The sequence below is a fragment of the Saccostrea echinata genome, unplaced genomic scaffold (assembly GCF_033153115.1).
Source record: "Saccostrea echinata isolate AGI-Se365-2 ecotype Australia unplaced genomic scaffold, CSIRO_AGI_Sech_v1 ptg000010l, whole genome shotgun sequence".
NCBI lineage: Eukaryota > Metazoa > Mollusca > Bivalvia > Ostreida > Ostreidae > Saccostrea > Saccostrea echinata.
In genome coordinates, this window is record NW_026889759.1 from 277,075 (window position 1) to 295,302 (window position 18,228).

The 18,228-nt window shown below is 33.8% G+C and overlaps 1 protein-coding gene across 1 annotated transcript in view; it reads left to right on the forward strand.

Moving 5' to 3' along the window:
• The window catches only part of LOC133184096 (bifunctional methylenetetrahydrofolate dehydrogenase/cyclohydrolase, mitochondrial-like), a 140,147-nt gene that overhangs the window by 104,033 nt on the left and 17,886 nt on the right, over positions 1–18,228 (forward strand). The window contains exon 5 of the mRNA XM_061318927.1: positions 1,169–1,387. Coding sequence (XP_061174911.1) covers positions 1,169–1,387 — 219 coding nt within the window. The remainder of the gene's footprint in view (positions 1–1,168; positions 1,388–18,228) is intronic.

Here is an 18,228-nt window from a genome sequence, read left to right on the forward strand (position 1 = left end):
AATTCACGCCTTCTTACAGCACACAATTTACATTCTGCTCTGTCGCTTTGTATTTAAATTTTGTAACCCACTCCTCATTCACATGTGGCCGCAGAGATCAGCAAGCCGCGGTCATATCGGTGTTAAAATACCGTCTGTGCAATGTACATACACATGTATGGCTCGTTTTTTGGACATATTTTGTATTCTTCAAGCATTTTGAGAATTTTTTCTGGAGTTTTCCAGAGTACAGCATAAAATTTTATCGTTAACTGGTGCTCTGTGATGTTCTACGACGTCATCTTTTTTTTGCCCCTTTCAATGAGTACTGCCTATCTTCTGAAGTTGATTTCTTTTCAAGAAAGCAAACTATTAAGTCATAATTTAGAATATGAAATGATGAATCAATTTGGATGTCTAGAATTTTCTGTTTTTGTGCAATTTTACAGAGGATATGATTACAGACATTTTTTAGTGTATTAATTGTTAACAATGAAATTTTGACCTGCCCCATGATCCGATTTACATCATTTTAAAATCTAAATAAGTATGAAATAAATCATGATATTTTAAAAAATCTTAACAAATTTTCTTTGAATTTATTGTTGAAACATTGCTACCAAATTTGGAAACGATATGACGTTTATTAAAAAAAATTATGACAGCTCCGCGAACTTTTCGAACAACACTCGTATATTTTTTTTTTTATTTGAAATGGTGATGACATGCCTGTTTCCTTTGAAATTAAAAAACAATATTCATCACAACAATGTCAATTTTAAGACTCCCACTCTCTGCGACTAGCAACACAGGTTTTGCTGAAATGGGGATTTTATTAAGATTGCATGGGGTGAGTTAGAGACACACCCCCCCCCCCCCCCCCCCAATTCTGTAAAACTTGCATACTGCAACAAACGTGTTCATAATTAGGAATTAATCATGCTTATTGAAGTTATCACAAACATGTATTGATCAAACACACATTTACTCAATGTTCATGTAAACTGGCAATCTGATTGGCTGTTGTATTTATCAAATACCTCAAATTAAGCATTTGGTGGCTTTTTCCTTTCTGAAGAAATGTCATTATGTAAACTCCAAATTTTCCATTCAAACTGAAATTTTACCACTTTAATGTGCATCACTGTACCTTGTATATGTAAATCAAAATTGTGTTTCTTACCTCCAGGTGATGCAACTACAACCATATGTCACAGGTATACACCACCAGATCAACTGACTATATTCACAAAGACAGCAGACATAATTGTTTCAGCAACAGGAATACCTAAACTCATTACAGCTGACATGATCAAAGAAGGAGCTACTATAATTGATGTTGGTATCAATCGAATCAAAGATGAGGGAACTGGGAGGACTAAAATTGTAGGAGATGTGGATTTTGAAGGTAATCACTAAAGTGGTTTAATTTTATTGCTATATTTTTTTTATCAATTTTGAAGGTAGTCAATCAAGTGGTCTAGATTTACTGCTAAGATGTTAATATTTGTGTCAATTAAAGGTAGACACCTTAAAAGAGGATATGATGCTACAAAATGTTGATTATTTGTTCAACTATAAGTTGATCACTTTTAAGCTGAATTGATGCAAGTTTTTCTGATCAATCTGTTGTCGATTAACTTTACATTTTCACTTTTTACTCCAGAAATGTCATTCATGTCCAGTCCACTTTACCAATTCAATATCATTGTCTTCTCATTTATACTATAAATCATGTTTATATTGTCTGCATTTTAATTATTTCTTTGTCTACATCTTTGACGAACATCGCACAGGATGTTGTCCAACATTGCAATGTCGACAATATTATTTATGTTAACAAGATAATGCAATGCAATGGTGAAACGATGTCAACTTGATTTCATCCAACATTGCAATGTCAAGGATATGATGTAAACAGGAAAAGACAATGCAGTGTTAAAAGGGCCTGGACACAGATTTGTAGTTAATATTTTCTCAAATTTTCTGTATAATATCATGACTTATATAGCATTTCACATGGAAATATAGTAAAAGCGTGTCCAGAAACTTCTTTTATCTGGAAATTATTGAAACTATAAATTTCAGGGTTTGATTGACATATCCCTGCACTTTCACAAAGTGATCAGAAGGTCATGGGTTCGTGCCCCGGCCGCGACTGAACTAAGTCGATGAAAAATGGGTAACAACTGTTCCTTTGCCAAGCGCTTGCAATTTGAAGTGAAAGTTGCGGGTCTTAAGAATGAGACTTTAAAATCACGGTGGGCGTTGGCATGATAAAGAACCCTCACTGTTCGATGGCCCTCAGTGCCGAGTAAAGGGCTAAATTTGAAGCCCTTCACTGGTATATGGTGACGTCTCTATATGAGTGAAAAATTCTCAAACGGGACGTAAAACAACGTACAATCAATCAATCAATCACAAAGTAAACTTTAACCTTAATACTTAAGAAAAGTTGTGTATTAATGAAACATATTAAAACTATAATTCAGAAAATCAGAGTAGAAATGTGAGATAGCAAAACCAACAAACCAGTATTGTCAGTCCGTGCTCAGTGATGTGTGCAGAGTTTAACAAATTGAACACACCCGGTGAAAGTCATAAACATTAACAATAACAGAGCTTGTGCCCTATTTACAAAATCAGATGTTTGACGTGATGTAAAGAAGAATGTCATTGTCTTTGAATTCTAAGAATTTTCATATAAGTTCAATTCATTTAACTTTTTATTTTTTGAATAAGCATAGAAATTTAAACTAGTTATAATTGTAACAGGGATTGTTACAGATGTTCCCAAACACTCGCCAACTCCCTTGTGGTGTCTTATTCCCTGTAACCCTAATGTAGATTTTCCGTAAGATCCGTGGAATTCCATAACAAATTCCGTGGAATTCCATGGAAAAAGTGTTCCATGGAATTCCAAGGAATTCTCGAGAGTATTGGGACGGAACTTTTTCAGAATGGTATGGAATTTCAAATCTAGCCTGGAAAAGAGCGGAACAATGCCAGAATAGAAATTTGCGGAAATAGCTGGAAATCCATGGAATTCCAGGATATTTGGAAATCTATGGAATTCCAGGAAAATACAAAAAACTGGAATAATCAAAATAATTTAAGGGCCAAATAATTACAACAAAAATGATGACATCACAATTTTTCATAAATCAAATCTATATTTTCAAAATAAAAAAATTATTTTTGCTGTACAATGTGTTTGGGGACAAATGTTGCATACACACTTCTATGTATAATGTAAGCACAAATTTTAAAAAGTATTATCACTGAAAGTATTTTACATCAAAGGTTATTTAAACAATGTTAAAAATCCACAGAAAAATATCATTACTGGATGATCACCTTGGTTTAATTAATGAGAATTATTATAATATACATGCATGTACATGTAGTAAATTACAGTCTGCATGAGAAACAAATGACTTTTGGTTAAAGAAAATCCTTTGTACCTAATCTCAAACATATGACATTTTTTTGATAATAAAACAAAATAGATTTAAAAAAACCCTATTAATTATGACCTTTTGCTTCATTAAATGACCTTGGAAAAGGTCACTAAAGCCTTAACAGGGTATATTTGCAACATTTGTATACAGTTACAATGATCTTCCAGTGGTCCATATACATTTACCATACAAAGTTAATGACTAGAGTGACAAACATAGGTATTAAGTACACAAATATCTACTACACAACTATATTTGGAAGATCCCATAAAATCAACACATGCTATTTTTTCCCCCAACATGCCCCAAGATCCTACTTCTGAAGTGTTGGCTAGAATCACTTCCTCACTGGTTCTGTTAGAGGGTGGTCAGATAATTGGTGTCACGAATGGATTCACTTTTGGTACGACGGCTTCAAAAGCTCAGCAAGTTTGATGTTGATCATTCCCACACTTCAAACTTTTCTTGCTCAATTTCTGAAAGAAAAGATTACCATAAAGATGTATGATATCTACAAAATGTTGATATCCAATGGAAGGCCTTCTCACAAGGAAACACCTAATGAAGTATGAAAGCCAAACCTGAATCCCCTTCACTCAAGGATGTTTTGTGACAAGTTTGGTTGATCCTATGGTTCTGAGAAGTCAAAAATGTAACACCAGACACTGATCAGAAAACTCACTTGAGCCTTGAGCTCAGGTGAGCTAAAAAGAAAAGGATAGAACTAAAGTGTATAAATAAAGAGACATGATTGTGTCTAAGTTAATTAACCTTGAATATGAGAGAGAACATTGTAAATTACATAAACTATGTACCCTTAAAAACATTCAGCAAATAAAGTTAAGGTATGAAAAAAAGTACATGCACATTAGTAAATACAATTTATATACCATATAAAACATTCAGTTTTGCCTTGTCAATGGGTCGTCTTTTGTCTCTTAAGCTTCTGATTAAAAGCACCCTGAACAGGAGTTTGGACACCTATGCTGCCTTTGATGTATTATCCTCCATATTTGCAAAATCTGTTAACTGACCCTTGAAAAGAGGAAAAGACGAATTTATATGCATATGTAGTTGCTTTAAATGCATATTGGCATATTTACAATGTAACAAAAATATAGACAAAGCAAATAACATAAAGTGAATATATAGAATACATTTGTTCTACTGGCTTCAAACATGCAAATACATGTACATTTTTTTTTTTTTGAAAAATTAAGGAAATATTAAATAAACTGTTATAAATACATGTAACTTCCATGCATCAACAATTCAGTATTGAAATTAAAAAAATATTTGAAAGAGTGATGTCTAATGTTTATAATAACTGGCTAACATTGATAAACACATAATTTCAATTCTTTTTATTTTATTGATTAGGAAAATGATTAAAAAATCTTACCTTTGTGTAAATTTCCATACAGCTCTGAGCTCTTGTCCTTTTTGTGAGCATTCCTGTAAATAATGCATGCATAATTTTATGTCATAGAGTATAGTCATTTTTAATATTTCAGGGATAGACATTTAACTTTCAGATTCACTTGTTCTTTGGGCAAGTGATCTCAAACTTTGACTTGTCCAAATGCAAAACTTGGTTGCCCACAATTAGGAAAGAAAATTATTAATTACTGTAAACGTTATGATAAGAAAAAAAAGAGGCTGCCAACATTGAGCATGGAAGAGAATTCCATAATATCACTGCATGGGGGGGGGAGCTTTATTTAAATTATCTGTGCAAGCACTAAAGGTCTGAAAGTAGGGAAGTCTTGAAATGCCTTTGTTGGTGGTAGTCTGTGAAACTAAATAGAGGCTTGGGTCTACCGCAACTAAGCTGTGCACAACTTTATATCATATAGAGCATTATTAGTCTACCACGTTTCTTCTGCCTTGTAAACATGGTAAAAATAGCCAATTTAGATGTTGCATCGTGTTGGAGACACTAATAGTGTTATGATGTGTGTGTACGATGTAACATGAACTGTCGTGGTGCAATTGGCAACGTGCCACTCGCATATATAGCGAGGTTTAAGGCATGTACGAAAGGGAGGAAATTTGGGTTGAAATCCACACATTGTTCAAACATATTTTGATAAGCGATGTTTAGAGTTGTACTGACTTGTACAATAATTATTACAGAAATGAAACTGCGCTCGCCCTAATGGTTTCACCGTCGGGCATTCTATGTGTGTGGTGCCCAGACTGAGGAACAGTAGCAGAAGCAATTATCCATTCAACTTCAAGGACACATAAAATACTGTACATTGTACCTACCAGGTCTTAAAATGTCTGCATCTTTTGTCAAAATACAAATTCCATTCCAAGCTAATGATGACAGCAGTTCCCTTCTTTGTGGCACTCTCTTTTCTTCTGTCCAACAATACAACATGGCAGCCGAATTGTTGAATTTTGGCGGGCTGTTGTTTAAATTAATTGTTCATCGAGCCCAACATCGATCCCGACGTAATTGTACTATGAGCCGACAGTTTAAGAAAAAATTCTAAGTTATTTTCCACAGCTTTCCAGAGCAGAAAATGTCTAAGTTTCTCATTTTATCAGCTTTTCCATAGATTTCCACAACTTTCCAAGCCTCAAAATGTCTAAGTCCAAATTTGTTATTCAAATTCCAAAAGATTCCAAAAACTTCCAAAAACACTTTTAGACTCTTGTATGGAAATGTTTGGAATTTCATGGAATTCCAACTTTTCCAAACCCTTTGGAAAATCTACATTAGGGTTTAGCTTCATTAAAAAAGGCAATCCAGTATATTGGCCGTTATACACATTACAAGAGACTTAGAAAGCATGATACTTAATAAATCAAATTTAAATTATAAAAAAAAAAAAATGAATACAAGATATTTGTCATATTTTCTTTGCATATTTATGTGCTGGCATAATTATGAGTGTGTAATAAAAAAAATTTCAATTCAGTTTATTGACATCACCATGTTGGCATACAGTCAAATTAAGAAATCAAATGACAGATAACAGGAAAAAAAAGAAGAATATTATAACATAATTGCATGCAATTCAATTTTACACAGTTCCTTATAGCTAGACCTTGGGATTGTTTCCTATATGCATAAAGCATTATTTTATCTATGTATATAGATACATAAACGTTTTGCAGTATTATAATCACATGGGTTAGCAATTTCTTTAATGGGATCAGTACCACAGTATAATTTATCATCAAAAATATCACAATATTGAAATTGAAGATTGTCATACACAGGACAGTAAAGTACAAAATGTTTTTCATTTTCAACTAATTTATGGACAAGCATAGCATAAACGTTTTTCCTTATGGATTATTGGTTCAATAATACAGTTTAAGATTTTACTAGAAAAATAAAATTTTCCTGAGTTAGAAGATGAGATTTTGTTCAATTGTTCAAAGGTCATAGCAACAAAAGTTTTATTTAACTTAAACCTCAAATCCTTATGGGAAATATTTAAAGAAGTCAAGTCTAGTTTGATTGACAGGCCAAACACATGTGCACTTCCTGTGTACAGAAAAATACAGGCTGTGACTAAATGAAATCAAAACAGGTTTATTAAAGAATGGGTGTGTCTGATATAGAACGTTTCATTGGTCTATGTATATGTATTGGAGGAATGTGATTATGAGGAAATCTCTCACTCATATAAATTTAACATTTCAGTATCATAAATTCATATTACAAGAAAAAATCTACCATTACAGAATATGAAATTCTACATATACTGTAACTATATAACCACATGTTCTGGATTTAAAGACTGAGATTTTTAACCGTACGGTTTTCTCAGGTAAGCGAAGGGATTAAATTTTACATGCTTTGTACCCCGTGACATTGACTGTCGTGCAGACCATGCAGAGCGCTAATCCCTATACACAAAGGAGTACACACAGGAAGTCTACGAGTATTACCTGTACAGCTTGTTTGGCCCACATTTTATTGGGAAATAAAATTATTAGGTCTCTACATCGATAGACAATATCATTTGTAATAACTAATATTTAAAAAACTTCATAATTTCATATTTATAAAAACTAAGATATATTTTAAAAAACTATTATCAAACGAACAGAAATCCAATCAATTTTTGTAAAAAATTATATACCTAATGTCGTAGCAATGAGTGGAGTTCAACATTAAAATTCATGAATACAGGTACAGTTTAAAAAGAAGATATTCATCCTTGCCTGTCCCATAAAAATTGTCGTATCGCAGCATTTGAACTTCCATCAAGCCCAATATTAACAGTTACTTCCCGTTTGTATGAAAATTCACGTGAACCTATTTTAAGGAGATGTGTCCTATAGTGAAAAATTTCGCAAAAACAAGGCAAAGTTGTTTCTGATCAGACATTTTGCTCCCATCCTCGCTATCTATTATATGCAAAAAGTCATGTTAGCAGCTTTTTATCTTCTTTATTTTCATTGTAATTTTTAGCCAAGTCTCAAAAAAAATTCCTCTATTAGGGAAAGCAAGATTTCAGTCACCTCTGTACTAATCTTATTGTACTTTGAATAAAAAATTACTTCAAAGGAAGTAAGTTAATGAATTAAAAAGAAAATTAGAGATGTCAGTTGCATGTACATGTATATAATTAATACAGGTATACTTATCCAACACATCAACAGACCTCTGCAATTTGCTTTTTTAGCTCACCTGAGCTGAAAGCTCAAATGAGCTTTTCTGATCACATTTTGTCTGTAGTCCATCTGTCTGTCTGTCCATCCATCTGTCTGTCTGTAAACTTTTCACATTTTTGACTTCTTCTCCAGAATCACTGGGCAAATTTTAAGCAAACTTGCCACAAAGCATCCTTGGGTGAAGGGGATTCAAGTTTGTTCAAATGAAGGGCCATGCCCTCATTCAAGGGGAAATAATTCAGAAATAGTGAAAATTTGGTGGCATAATTTAAAAATTTCTCAAGAACGACTGGCCCAAAAAAGTTGAAACTTATAGGAAACCTTTATTACATAGTGTAGATCCAAGTTTGTTCAAATCATGACCCCTGGGGGTAGGTCGGCGTCACAAGGGGGGATCAAATTTTTACATAGAAATATATAGGAAAAAATCTTTAAAAATCTTCTTCTCAAGAACAGCAAAGCCATGATTAGTCATATTGATATGTAAGCATTCTCAGGTAGTGTAGATTCAAGTTTGTTCAAATCATGACCCCTTAGGTTAGGGTGGGGCCACAATGGGGGATCAAAGAAATATATAGGAAAAATCTTCTTCTCAAGATCAGCAAAGCCTTGTTTAGTCATATTGATATGTAAGTATCTTTAGATAGTGTAGATTCAAATTTGTTCAAATCATGACCCCTGGGGAAAGGGTGGGGCCACAATGGGGGATCAAAGTTTTACAATAGGAATCTATAGGAAAAAAACTTTTAAAAATCTTCTTCTCAAGAACAGCAAAGCCATGTTTAGTCATATTGATATGGAAGCATCTTCAGGTAGTGTAATTTCAGTTTGTTCAAATGATGACCCTTGGGGGTAGGGAGGGGCCACATTGGGGGATCAAAGTTTTACATAGAAATATATAGAAAAAAACACAAAAAATGCAAAGGCATGCACATGCGTGCATGTACGCATAAAACGAGCAATAAACTTGGCATAGCCATAATTTTTTTACTTTTTCATGAAATGCTTTGAAAATTTAGAATACTTGAATATAAAGATTTATAAATAGTGTTCACAAAATGACATGGTGTGCATACACATGTATTTATATATTTACTGAATCAAAGTCGATATTAAATTAGTGGGTATTGTTTTGTTTTTAAAAAAAAAAAAAAAAAAAACATGTCTCCCCTTCTTTACCAACATTAACGAGTGCAATCAGGGTCAAAAATAATAATGCAGTGCATCTCAGCTCAAATTGCTCAATCTGTGTACAAAATTTCAAGTCTTCGTGTCAAAAGGATATTAAGTTATGGTTTGGTCATGTTTTTCTTAATTTGATCTTGAATGAAGAAAGTGGTCAAGGTCAAATATTTTGATGCAGTGCATTTAGTCTTTCCTTGTTCCAAGTTTGAAATCCTAATGTCAAAAAGTTCTCAAGTTATGACCTGGACTATTTTTTCATGTAAAAGATTGTCCTTGACTTTAATAATAGGTCAAGGTGAAAAAAAAATGTTGTGCACATACAACCTATCATTGAGTCAAATGCTGACTGACTTTTTTAATACTAATTATTAGGCCATTATTTATACACTGTCTACGGATTTTTTTTTCCGATCATGACAAGGAGCACAAGGCGGGTGTGACTGGTCCGCAGGGGGATGCTTACTCCTCCATGGCACCTGATCCCACCTCTAAATTTTGAGGTCTATCTTTGCTCTGCTCCAAATTTGTATTGCTTCACTGGGCTTTCGACATTGAATACTGTTCATTATCTTTATATTTCATCACCTGTTCATAGACACATGCTACATTTTTAGCTTTTCTGAGCCAAAGGCTCAAAGAGCTAATGCTATGGCCATTTGTGCGGTGTGAGTAAACTTTTTGGAAAATGGGCCGTATTTCAAGAACCCCTCAGTCAATTTTTTTCAAATTTGTCACAAAGTATCCTTGCCCAAAGGGCTTTCATTTATACTAAAACTAGGGATGTGTCCCTTAAACAAGGGGAGATAATTAGGGAAATAAAACAAAAATAGTGGTTGTTAATAAATCTTCTTCTCAAAAACCACTAGGCAGATTATCACCAAACTTGCATACAAGGATGAGGATATGTCATAGATTAATAATTGTTCAGGGCACAACCCTGGGGGAAAGGACGCGGTCTCAAGGTCACTTCAAAGTTGACCAAAAATTACGTTTTGTTAAATCTTCGATATTCTGCCCACTATAAGGCCTAGGATCATCAAATCTTGTCAATTGATGCATCTTCAGACCTCATATCATGTTGACTCAAAAGTTGGTCAAGGTGACCTACTTTTTAGCTCTACTGGTCAGAGACCAGAAGAGCTTATGCGATAGTAAGGTGTCCGTCGTCCGTCCATCTGTCTGTCTGTTCGTCTGTCTAGCTGTCTGTCCATCTGTCTGTAAACAATTTTTCAAAATGCTACTCCTCCTACAGTTTTGGTCTGATTTCAATATAACTTGGCACACACGTAGACTACACTAAGATACATAATTTAGTGCATTGGTTTTTGATTTTGATGAACAGTGTTGCCATGGTTACTAAAAATAGAAATTTCTGTGAAATTCCTTTAAAATGCTACTCCTCTTACAGTTTTGGTCTGATTTCAATGTAACTTGGCACACAAGTAGACTACACTAAGATACATAATATAGTGCATAGGTTTTTGACTTCAATGAACGGTGTTGCCATGGTTACTAAAAATAGAAATTTCTGTGAAATTCCTTTAAAACACAAATCCTCCTACAGTTTTGGGTTTGATTTCAATATAAAATGGCACACAAGTAGACTACACTAAGATACATAATTTAGTGGATCAGTTTTTGATTTCAATGAACGATGTTGCCATGGTTACTAAAAATAGAAATCTCTGTGAAATTTCTTTAAAACGCTACTCCTGCTACAGTTTTAGTCTGCTTTTAATATAATTTGGCATACAAGGAGACTATACTAAGATACATAATTTAGTGCATCAGTTTTTGATTTTGATGAACAGTGTTGCCATGTTTACTAAAAATAGAAATTTCTGTGAAATCCCTTTAAAACATTAGTCCTCCTACAGTGTTGGTCTGATTTCAATCTAATTTGGCACACAAATAGAATACACTACGATACATGATATGTATTCTGGTTTTTGATTTCAGTGAATGGTGTTGTCATGGTTACTAAAAATAGAAATTTCTGTGAAATACTTTCAAAATGCTACTCCTCCTACTGTTTTCGTTTGTTTTCAATATAACTTGGCACAGAAGTAGACTACTTTAAGATACATAATTCTATTTATTAATGCATGTTGCAAATTTTCAAATTGCACAATTTATATGTACATGTTATATGTACAGACCAGTAGAGCTACAGTCTCATCAGAGACTTCTGGTTTAAATTTGCAGGTATTCATTTTTAGTTTAATTTTGATGCATAACTTTGGTACTTTGAAGCCTATGATCATCAAAACTTGTCAGTCTATGCATCATGAGACCTGCTTTTGAAATTTGATGGCTGTTTCAGATAGTAATTTGCTTAGAATCATCAAACTATGTCAGTTGATGCATCTTGGGTCCTCAAAGTGTGTCAATATAAAAGTAGGTCACAGTGACCTACATGTGGAATTTGATGGCTGTTTCAGATACTAACTGGCTTAAAATCTTCAAATTTTGTCAGTTGATGCATTTTGGGTCCTCGGAGTGTGTCAACTAAAAAGTAGGTCACCATGACCTACTTTTTGGAATTTAATGGCTATTTTTAGATAGTTATTGGCTTATAATCATCAAACTTTGTCAGTTGATGCATCTTGGGTACTCAAAGTGTGTCAACCAAAAAGTAGGTTACCGTGACCTACTTTTGGAATTTGATTGCTATTTCAGATTCTTATTGGCTTAGAATCATGAAATTTTGTCAGGTTGATGAATCTTGAGTCCTCTGAGTGTATCAACCAAAAAGTAGCCTACTGTGACCTACTTAAAAATTTGCAACTTCATGGCTAAATTTAAATATTTCACATACTAATAACTTGGAATTATCAAAACTTCATCAGTTGTTGCCATGCTGACCTACTTTTGGAATTTCAAAGCTTTATCCTTATATATTGGTTACCAAGAGGCTAAAAACAGAAGAGATTATAGGTTGTACAATTTTCAGAAGAGAGATTATAGGCTCATGGGCCTCTTGTTTATTATGACATATTGATGTGAACATCATTTTCCAGGTTGATGCTAAAGCAGGTATCCCTATAAAAAGTGAATTTCTCTGATATATAGTGTTTCAGAATCGGACGAAAAATACTATCGATTATCGAGTAGAATTGGGGGCACCATTTCCATTCATAATCGAAAATAATCATTTTTTATGTTTCTTTTTATTTACATTATTTAAGGCCCGGTATTGTGTTTATAGTTATTGATAAATACACATGTAGGCCAATATTTCAGATTTAATGAATCTACTGATGTTCTATAATTATTAAAGGAAAGAATTACACCTGCTTAAATTTCACTTCAAATGAAAAGAATTTTAATAGTATACAATGTATAACTATTAATCTGATAACTTAATAAACAATGTGTTTCAATTTTTTTATGACATCTATTATGTTTACATTAAACATTTGATGTGATCAGTTGATAAATTTGTTTAAAATTTTTGATTTTTAAAAGATGATAAATTCTTTTCTTTCTTTTTTTTTTAAATTTATTCCTATTTATATAAAAAGAAAAAAGTAAAAATTCAACATGTTGTCTACCTTCATAAATATTCATATTTGAATTTATTCAGAGAAATAATGCACAATAAAAATACCACTACTTCTTGTGAATTTGTTATATATAATTGAAAAAGCAGTAGCTTTGTGTTTGACTTCTGACTGTTTAAACTGTGAAAAATAATATACAAAATGTAAGTGGAAAGTTGAAAATATCGTTTCAAGTGTGAGAACAGAGGAAATTCAGGTTAAAAGACGATTTTTTTTCAAGTGGTACTCTGAATAGCTATATTTCGTTGTCAATTCATTTGTTGCCTAAATGAATTATGCCTTGCATTAATGGAAGGGAATTTTATTTAGATTTAGTCATGATTATAATATTTAAAGCATTTTTGTGCTACTTATAAAAACTCGGTGGGGAAAAAATCTTAAAACTTGTGAAATTAAATTTAAAAAAAATCAATGTTAATTATATTTCAATTCTTGGCCAGTTTTTAAAGGTTGATATGCTTGTTAAAAGTAATGCTCAGTAATATGGAAGTTCATCAGGCAAGAGAAAGCGTACAAATTTGGATTACGAGGAAAAAAAAAATGATTGATCAACATTCGATCTATTTGATTGTAAATCGCCGATTATTGCTTATCATGGATAATGCACCAAACCATAATAAATGCAAAAATTCATTTGTGTCCCCTTAGATTATGAAGCCATTCTATCGATCAAAAGGAAACCCCATCTATAATTTTAGACTACTAAAATTCCGCACGTGAGAATATTAGGGATTCCATTACCCCTGAAATTTTCATAAATTGTTGGACACATATTGGGGTGATTGATAAATATCAAAACAGAATTGGAATAGAAGAACACAGGTACTAGCAAACATGAGAATACATGTTTATTACAACAGGTTGCCATATCCTTACATGTGACTTACCATTCGTAAGTTATGACGCTCTACCAACTGAATTGTTTAACAGATTTAGAAATTCTTTAGATGGTGAAAAAATCTACTTTCGATTCAGATGAAATTAATGATAATTCTCAAAAAAAAAATTTATACCAAGAGACTATAAAGCTACTGACATCTTTAATGTCATCAGGTTATTAAATTCTTAGAGCATGACGAAAGAGCAAAAGAGCAAATTGATAATAGTGTTCAATATTCTGACATTTTAGTTTCAGTCAAAATATTGTAAACAAAAAAAATAATGACTTTTTTTCAAAAAGAAATGAGAGCTGCCCTTATACATATGTGCACAAGCATGACATAAACAGATTGTAACTGAAATAAATTAGGTAAACTATTTATTTTATTTTGATTTCCCACCAATTTGTAATTTATGGCAGTATTCGTTATATTGTCACCCTCGATTTAATGCCAAAATCTGTCTTGGACAAAAGACGTTGGCAATATACCGAGGTAGATCTGTATGTATATATATATATATATATATATATAGCTCGTGATGATATCGCAATGGATTTATTAGCCTAAAAGTATAATAAACTTAAACGTTTTCGAGTAGATATACCTGTTATTTACGAATCATTATGCAACAAAATCTCAAATGTCTGCTGTTTTTTATTGAAAAAGATCCACACTTTTTCTTCTTTTGGTCACGGCGTAATCATGCCATGTGTTCATTGTTTATGATCAGGGTGTCGCTCTCGGTTGACTGCATACTCTTCCTTTGACAAAACCTTAATATCTAAAGCGTTTATAAGACTCTCTTACAGGCGGTGCCAGTCAAATCGTCAGTGCACAAACTATATAAAACTGGAAGTAAAAGTATTTTTTCTCGATATACGTCACAAGTTACGGGGTGTGGAGGACCCTTAATAATTACACCTGATATTCTGATGAAAAAATATTGGATTTTCGTTTTATCTGATACAAAAATTTCACCAGTCACAATAATTTTCATAATCATTGACTTGTTCACACCTCTAACTTCGGTGTGTAAACCCTTTGTTTATTCAGTCTGACACCTTTAACCAGGAGAACGACAATAGGGGATTAGTTACGGCTGAATGCACACAGGAATCTTACCTGTGTTAACAATGGGCACGGTAGATTGATAAGTTTTGATTACAATTGTGATGATCAGCTTGGGATTCAGTGCTGCACTTGCTAATTTTGATAATTGGCTTGTGTGCAATTTAGTTCGCGTGAAATTTTAATTATTGAACTGTTCAGCTTGTGTATGACACTTCGCTTGGACATTAAAATGCACCATAATTAGACTATCTATTAAATCATTTCACTTGGTCATTTATCTGAATATGTGTTCACTTTTAAGTGCAAATTTCAGGGTTAAAATCACAATTACCCCATATAAATATATGTCTCAAAAATTTTATTCATGACATTCTCAATATGGCTCTGAAGAGGAAAAGGACAGATCTCTCCTTGGCAGACAAGTATGAAGCGGTTAAACTCCTTGACCAAAAAGTCCCCAAACAGAAATTGCCAAGAAGTTAGGTTGTTCACAACCTCAGATTAGCGCTATCTCAAAAAATAGAGACACAATACCAAAAGATTACAAAACTAGTGCTAATCCAGAAAGAAAAAGGCACAGATCTGGGAAGGCACCGACAGTCGAGGGGGCCCTTACAGAATGGTTTACAAAGGCCTGCAGCAAAGATCTCCCTGTCTCCAGCGCAGTGCTAACAGAAAAGGCAGAAGACCTGGCAGCACGAATGAACATCGAATTCACCGCAACAAATGGCTGGTTGTCCCGCTGGAAGCAAAGAAACAACATAAGTTATAAGAAGATGCATGGAGAGAAGAAAGACGCTAACACAGATGCAGCCAACCACTGGATCACAGATGTTCTACCACAGCTTATGAAAGATTACGAGCCGCAGAACATCTATAACGCCGACGAAACGGGACTTTACTACAGAGCTCTCCCTGATGGAACATTGACGTTCAAGAAAGATGAATTGGCTGGTTCAAAAAAGGCAAAGGACAGAGTGACAGTGCTAGTGACAGTGAACATGACCGGAACAGACAAGCCTCGGCTGCTGGTAATCGGGAAAAGTAAAGACCCAAGATGTTTCCGTGGGAAGAAAAGTATACTCGTGATCTACAAGATTTCCGGAAATGCCTGGATGACTGGTGATTTGTTCAAACAGTGGCTCGCAGACTTCAACAGAGACATGGTTCGTCAGAACCGAAAAATTCTCCTACTTGTGGATTACTGCTCAGCTCACCCTAAAGACGCTCCCGACCGACTTACCAACATCAGATTAGAGTTCCTGCCAGCAAACACAATATCCATAATTCAACCATGCGATCAAGGCATCATTAGGAATTTGAAAGCCCTGTACAGATCTCAAGTAATTAAAAAAATGGTGCGCGAGATTGACAGCGGCAGCATCTCAACAGCGACGAACCTTGCTAAAAGACTTGCACTACTTGATGCAGTGCATCTTTTGAGTAAAGCATGGTGGGGAGTCAAAGAAACTACAGAAGTAAATTGTTACCAGAAGGCAGGTTTCCAGACCGAATGCACAGAAGAAATGCCAGAAGAAGAACCAACTATTCCCGAGTGTATGGAGAGAGAAGAGTTCTTCGACTTTGTTAATCACGACGACGATACCGATTGTCACAGAGAAATAACAGACGATGAGATCTGCGCTCAATTCTTATAGGAAGAGACAACAAGAAAGCCGGAAGAAGAAGTAAGTGATGAAGAAACAAGCTTCACTCTTCCAGTGAGTTCAGCAGAGAACAAGGAATCCCTCTCCAACGTTCGAAATTTCTTGGAGGAAAATGGTTGTGAGGACTTTAGTGCTTTTTATGCACTGGAAGAACTATGTGAGCATTTGGGTGAAAAACTGAAGAAACAGACAAAGATCACAGAGTTCATAGACTGGATACCCTATGGACTAAATGAAACAGTGACTAAATAGTGTCTACGCTGTGCTCAAAATGTTTGACATTTAATTTTTCGTTTGACGTTTATCATGTTTATCAGATTTTTTTCTTGTATGTATTCTACCTTTTTGTGCTCTAGTAGTGCTTTCTCATGTGCTTGATAATATGTTTATGCTTTCTTATGTGCTTGATAATATTAAACATTTAAATAAAGATCAAACACTTAAAATAATTTTTTTTTGTTTATTTATTTATCAGCAATCCGAAAAAAAAAGTTTACGAAATATAGTCATGCATTCAATCAACTTCCGCTTTCCAACATTGAGACCATCAACGAATGGGATGAATGTTAACAGGTGCCAGGTGCTGAATAAATATATAAAGGTGACAATAAGTTTTATAATTCAAGTAAATAAATTATTATACATACGAAATCATATTGGACTCTTAATAAGTGAAATAATTCATTCTACTGACTTAGTACATTTATCAATCGAAAACGAAAGTGCAAGTAAGAAAAACAAGTGTGTTTTATTGCTACATGTGTACTGTACATCTAGTGTTTGCACTACAAATGGTGCAATCGGCTATTCTAATATTGGGCTATTCGGATAAAACTAGGCTGACAACTTGACTATCCGATAAAACGGGATCCACTGTATCTTTAATTTAACTGAATTCCTTGACCAGCTAGTCACGCTTTACTGCAACCACTGTCAAAGCAGGGGTGTGTTGTCCAAATTACTGTCACCCATAGATAATTGGCATTGTTATCGAGGGTTTTCCTTATATAATTAGGGCCCCGCAAGGATTTGCGGGTGCCCTATATTAATCACTCTATCTGTCTGTCCGTCTGTCTGTCCATCTGTCATTCTTCTGTCCACAAATTTTCTGTTTTTTTCTAATAACTTTTTTTAGGGTTGACCAATTAAGTTCAAATTTGATATGTTGGTTGAAAAGGCAGTAAGACATATTTTGATGCTAAGTTAGTTTCTCTATGTCATCCAGTTTGGAGCTGGGGTGGTGGGGTAGATTCCTTAACTTTATATAAGAGTGAATGGGCAAAGAGAGATAACTGCTGAGAATCTTCCTATTGTAAACTATGAAAGGCTGCAATGAGTCTCTTGGGACTAATTAACTTTCCTCTTGAAGAAAATCCAAAGAATTTATCTTTATCTATCACATTGAGATTAATTAACACCTCTGTCTGCAAATGAAGTTTGCTTTGAAGTTAAGGTCAATTCTGAATGATGTTTTCATTCTCTGAAATGTGGATTTAAATAATGTTCATACTTCATTTTGGTAAAATACACAATGACTTATGATTTTATTGAATTCTAAAAACAAGATATAGATGAAGATATCTTTTTAAGGTCTTCCGTCTTCAGCGGAAGACCTTGTTATTCTTCAGTTTCTTTTCCACTGTTTTTCTTATTTTTTTTCTTACCGATTTTGTGCACGCGATTTCTCAAAAACGGTTCACTTGATTTTGATGAAACTTTCAGGTCTGATAGAACATTAAAAAATCTTGATACATATTTTTTTATTTTGATGATGTCACTT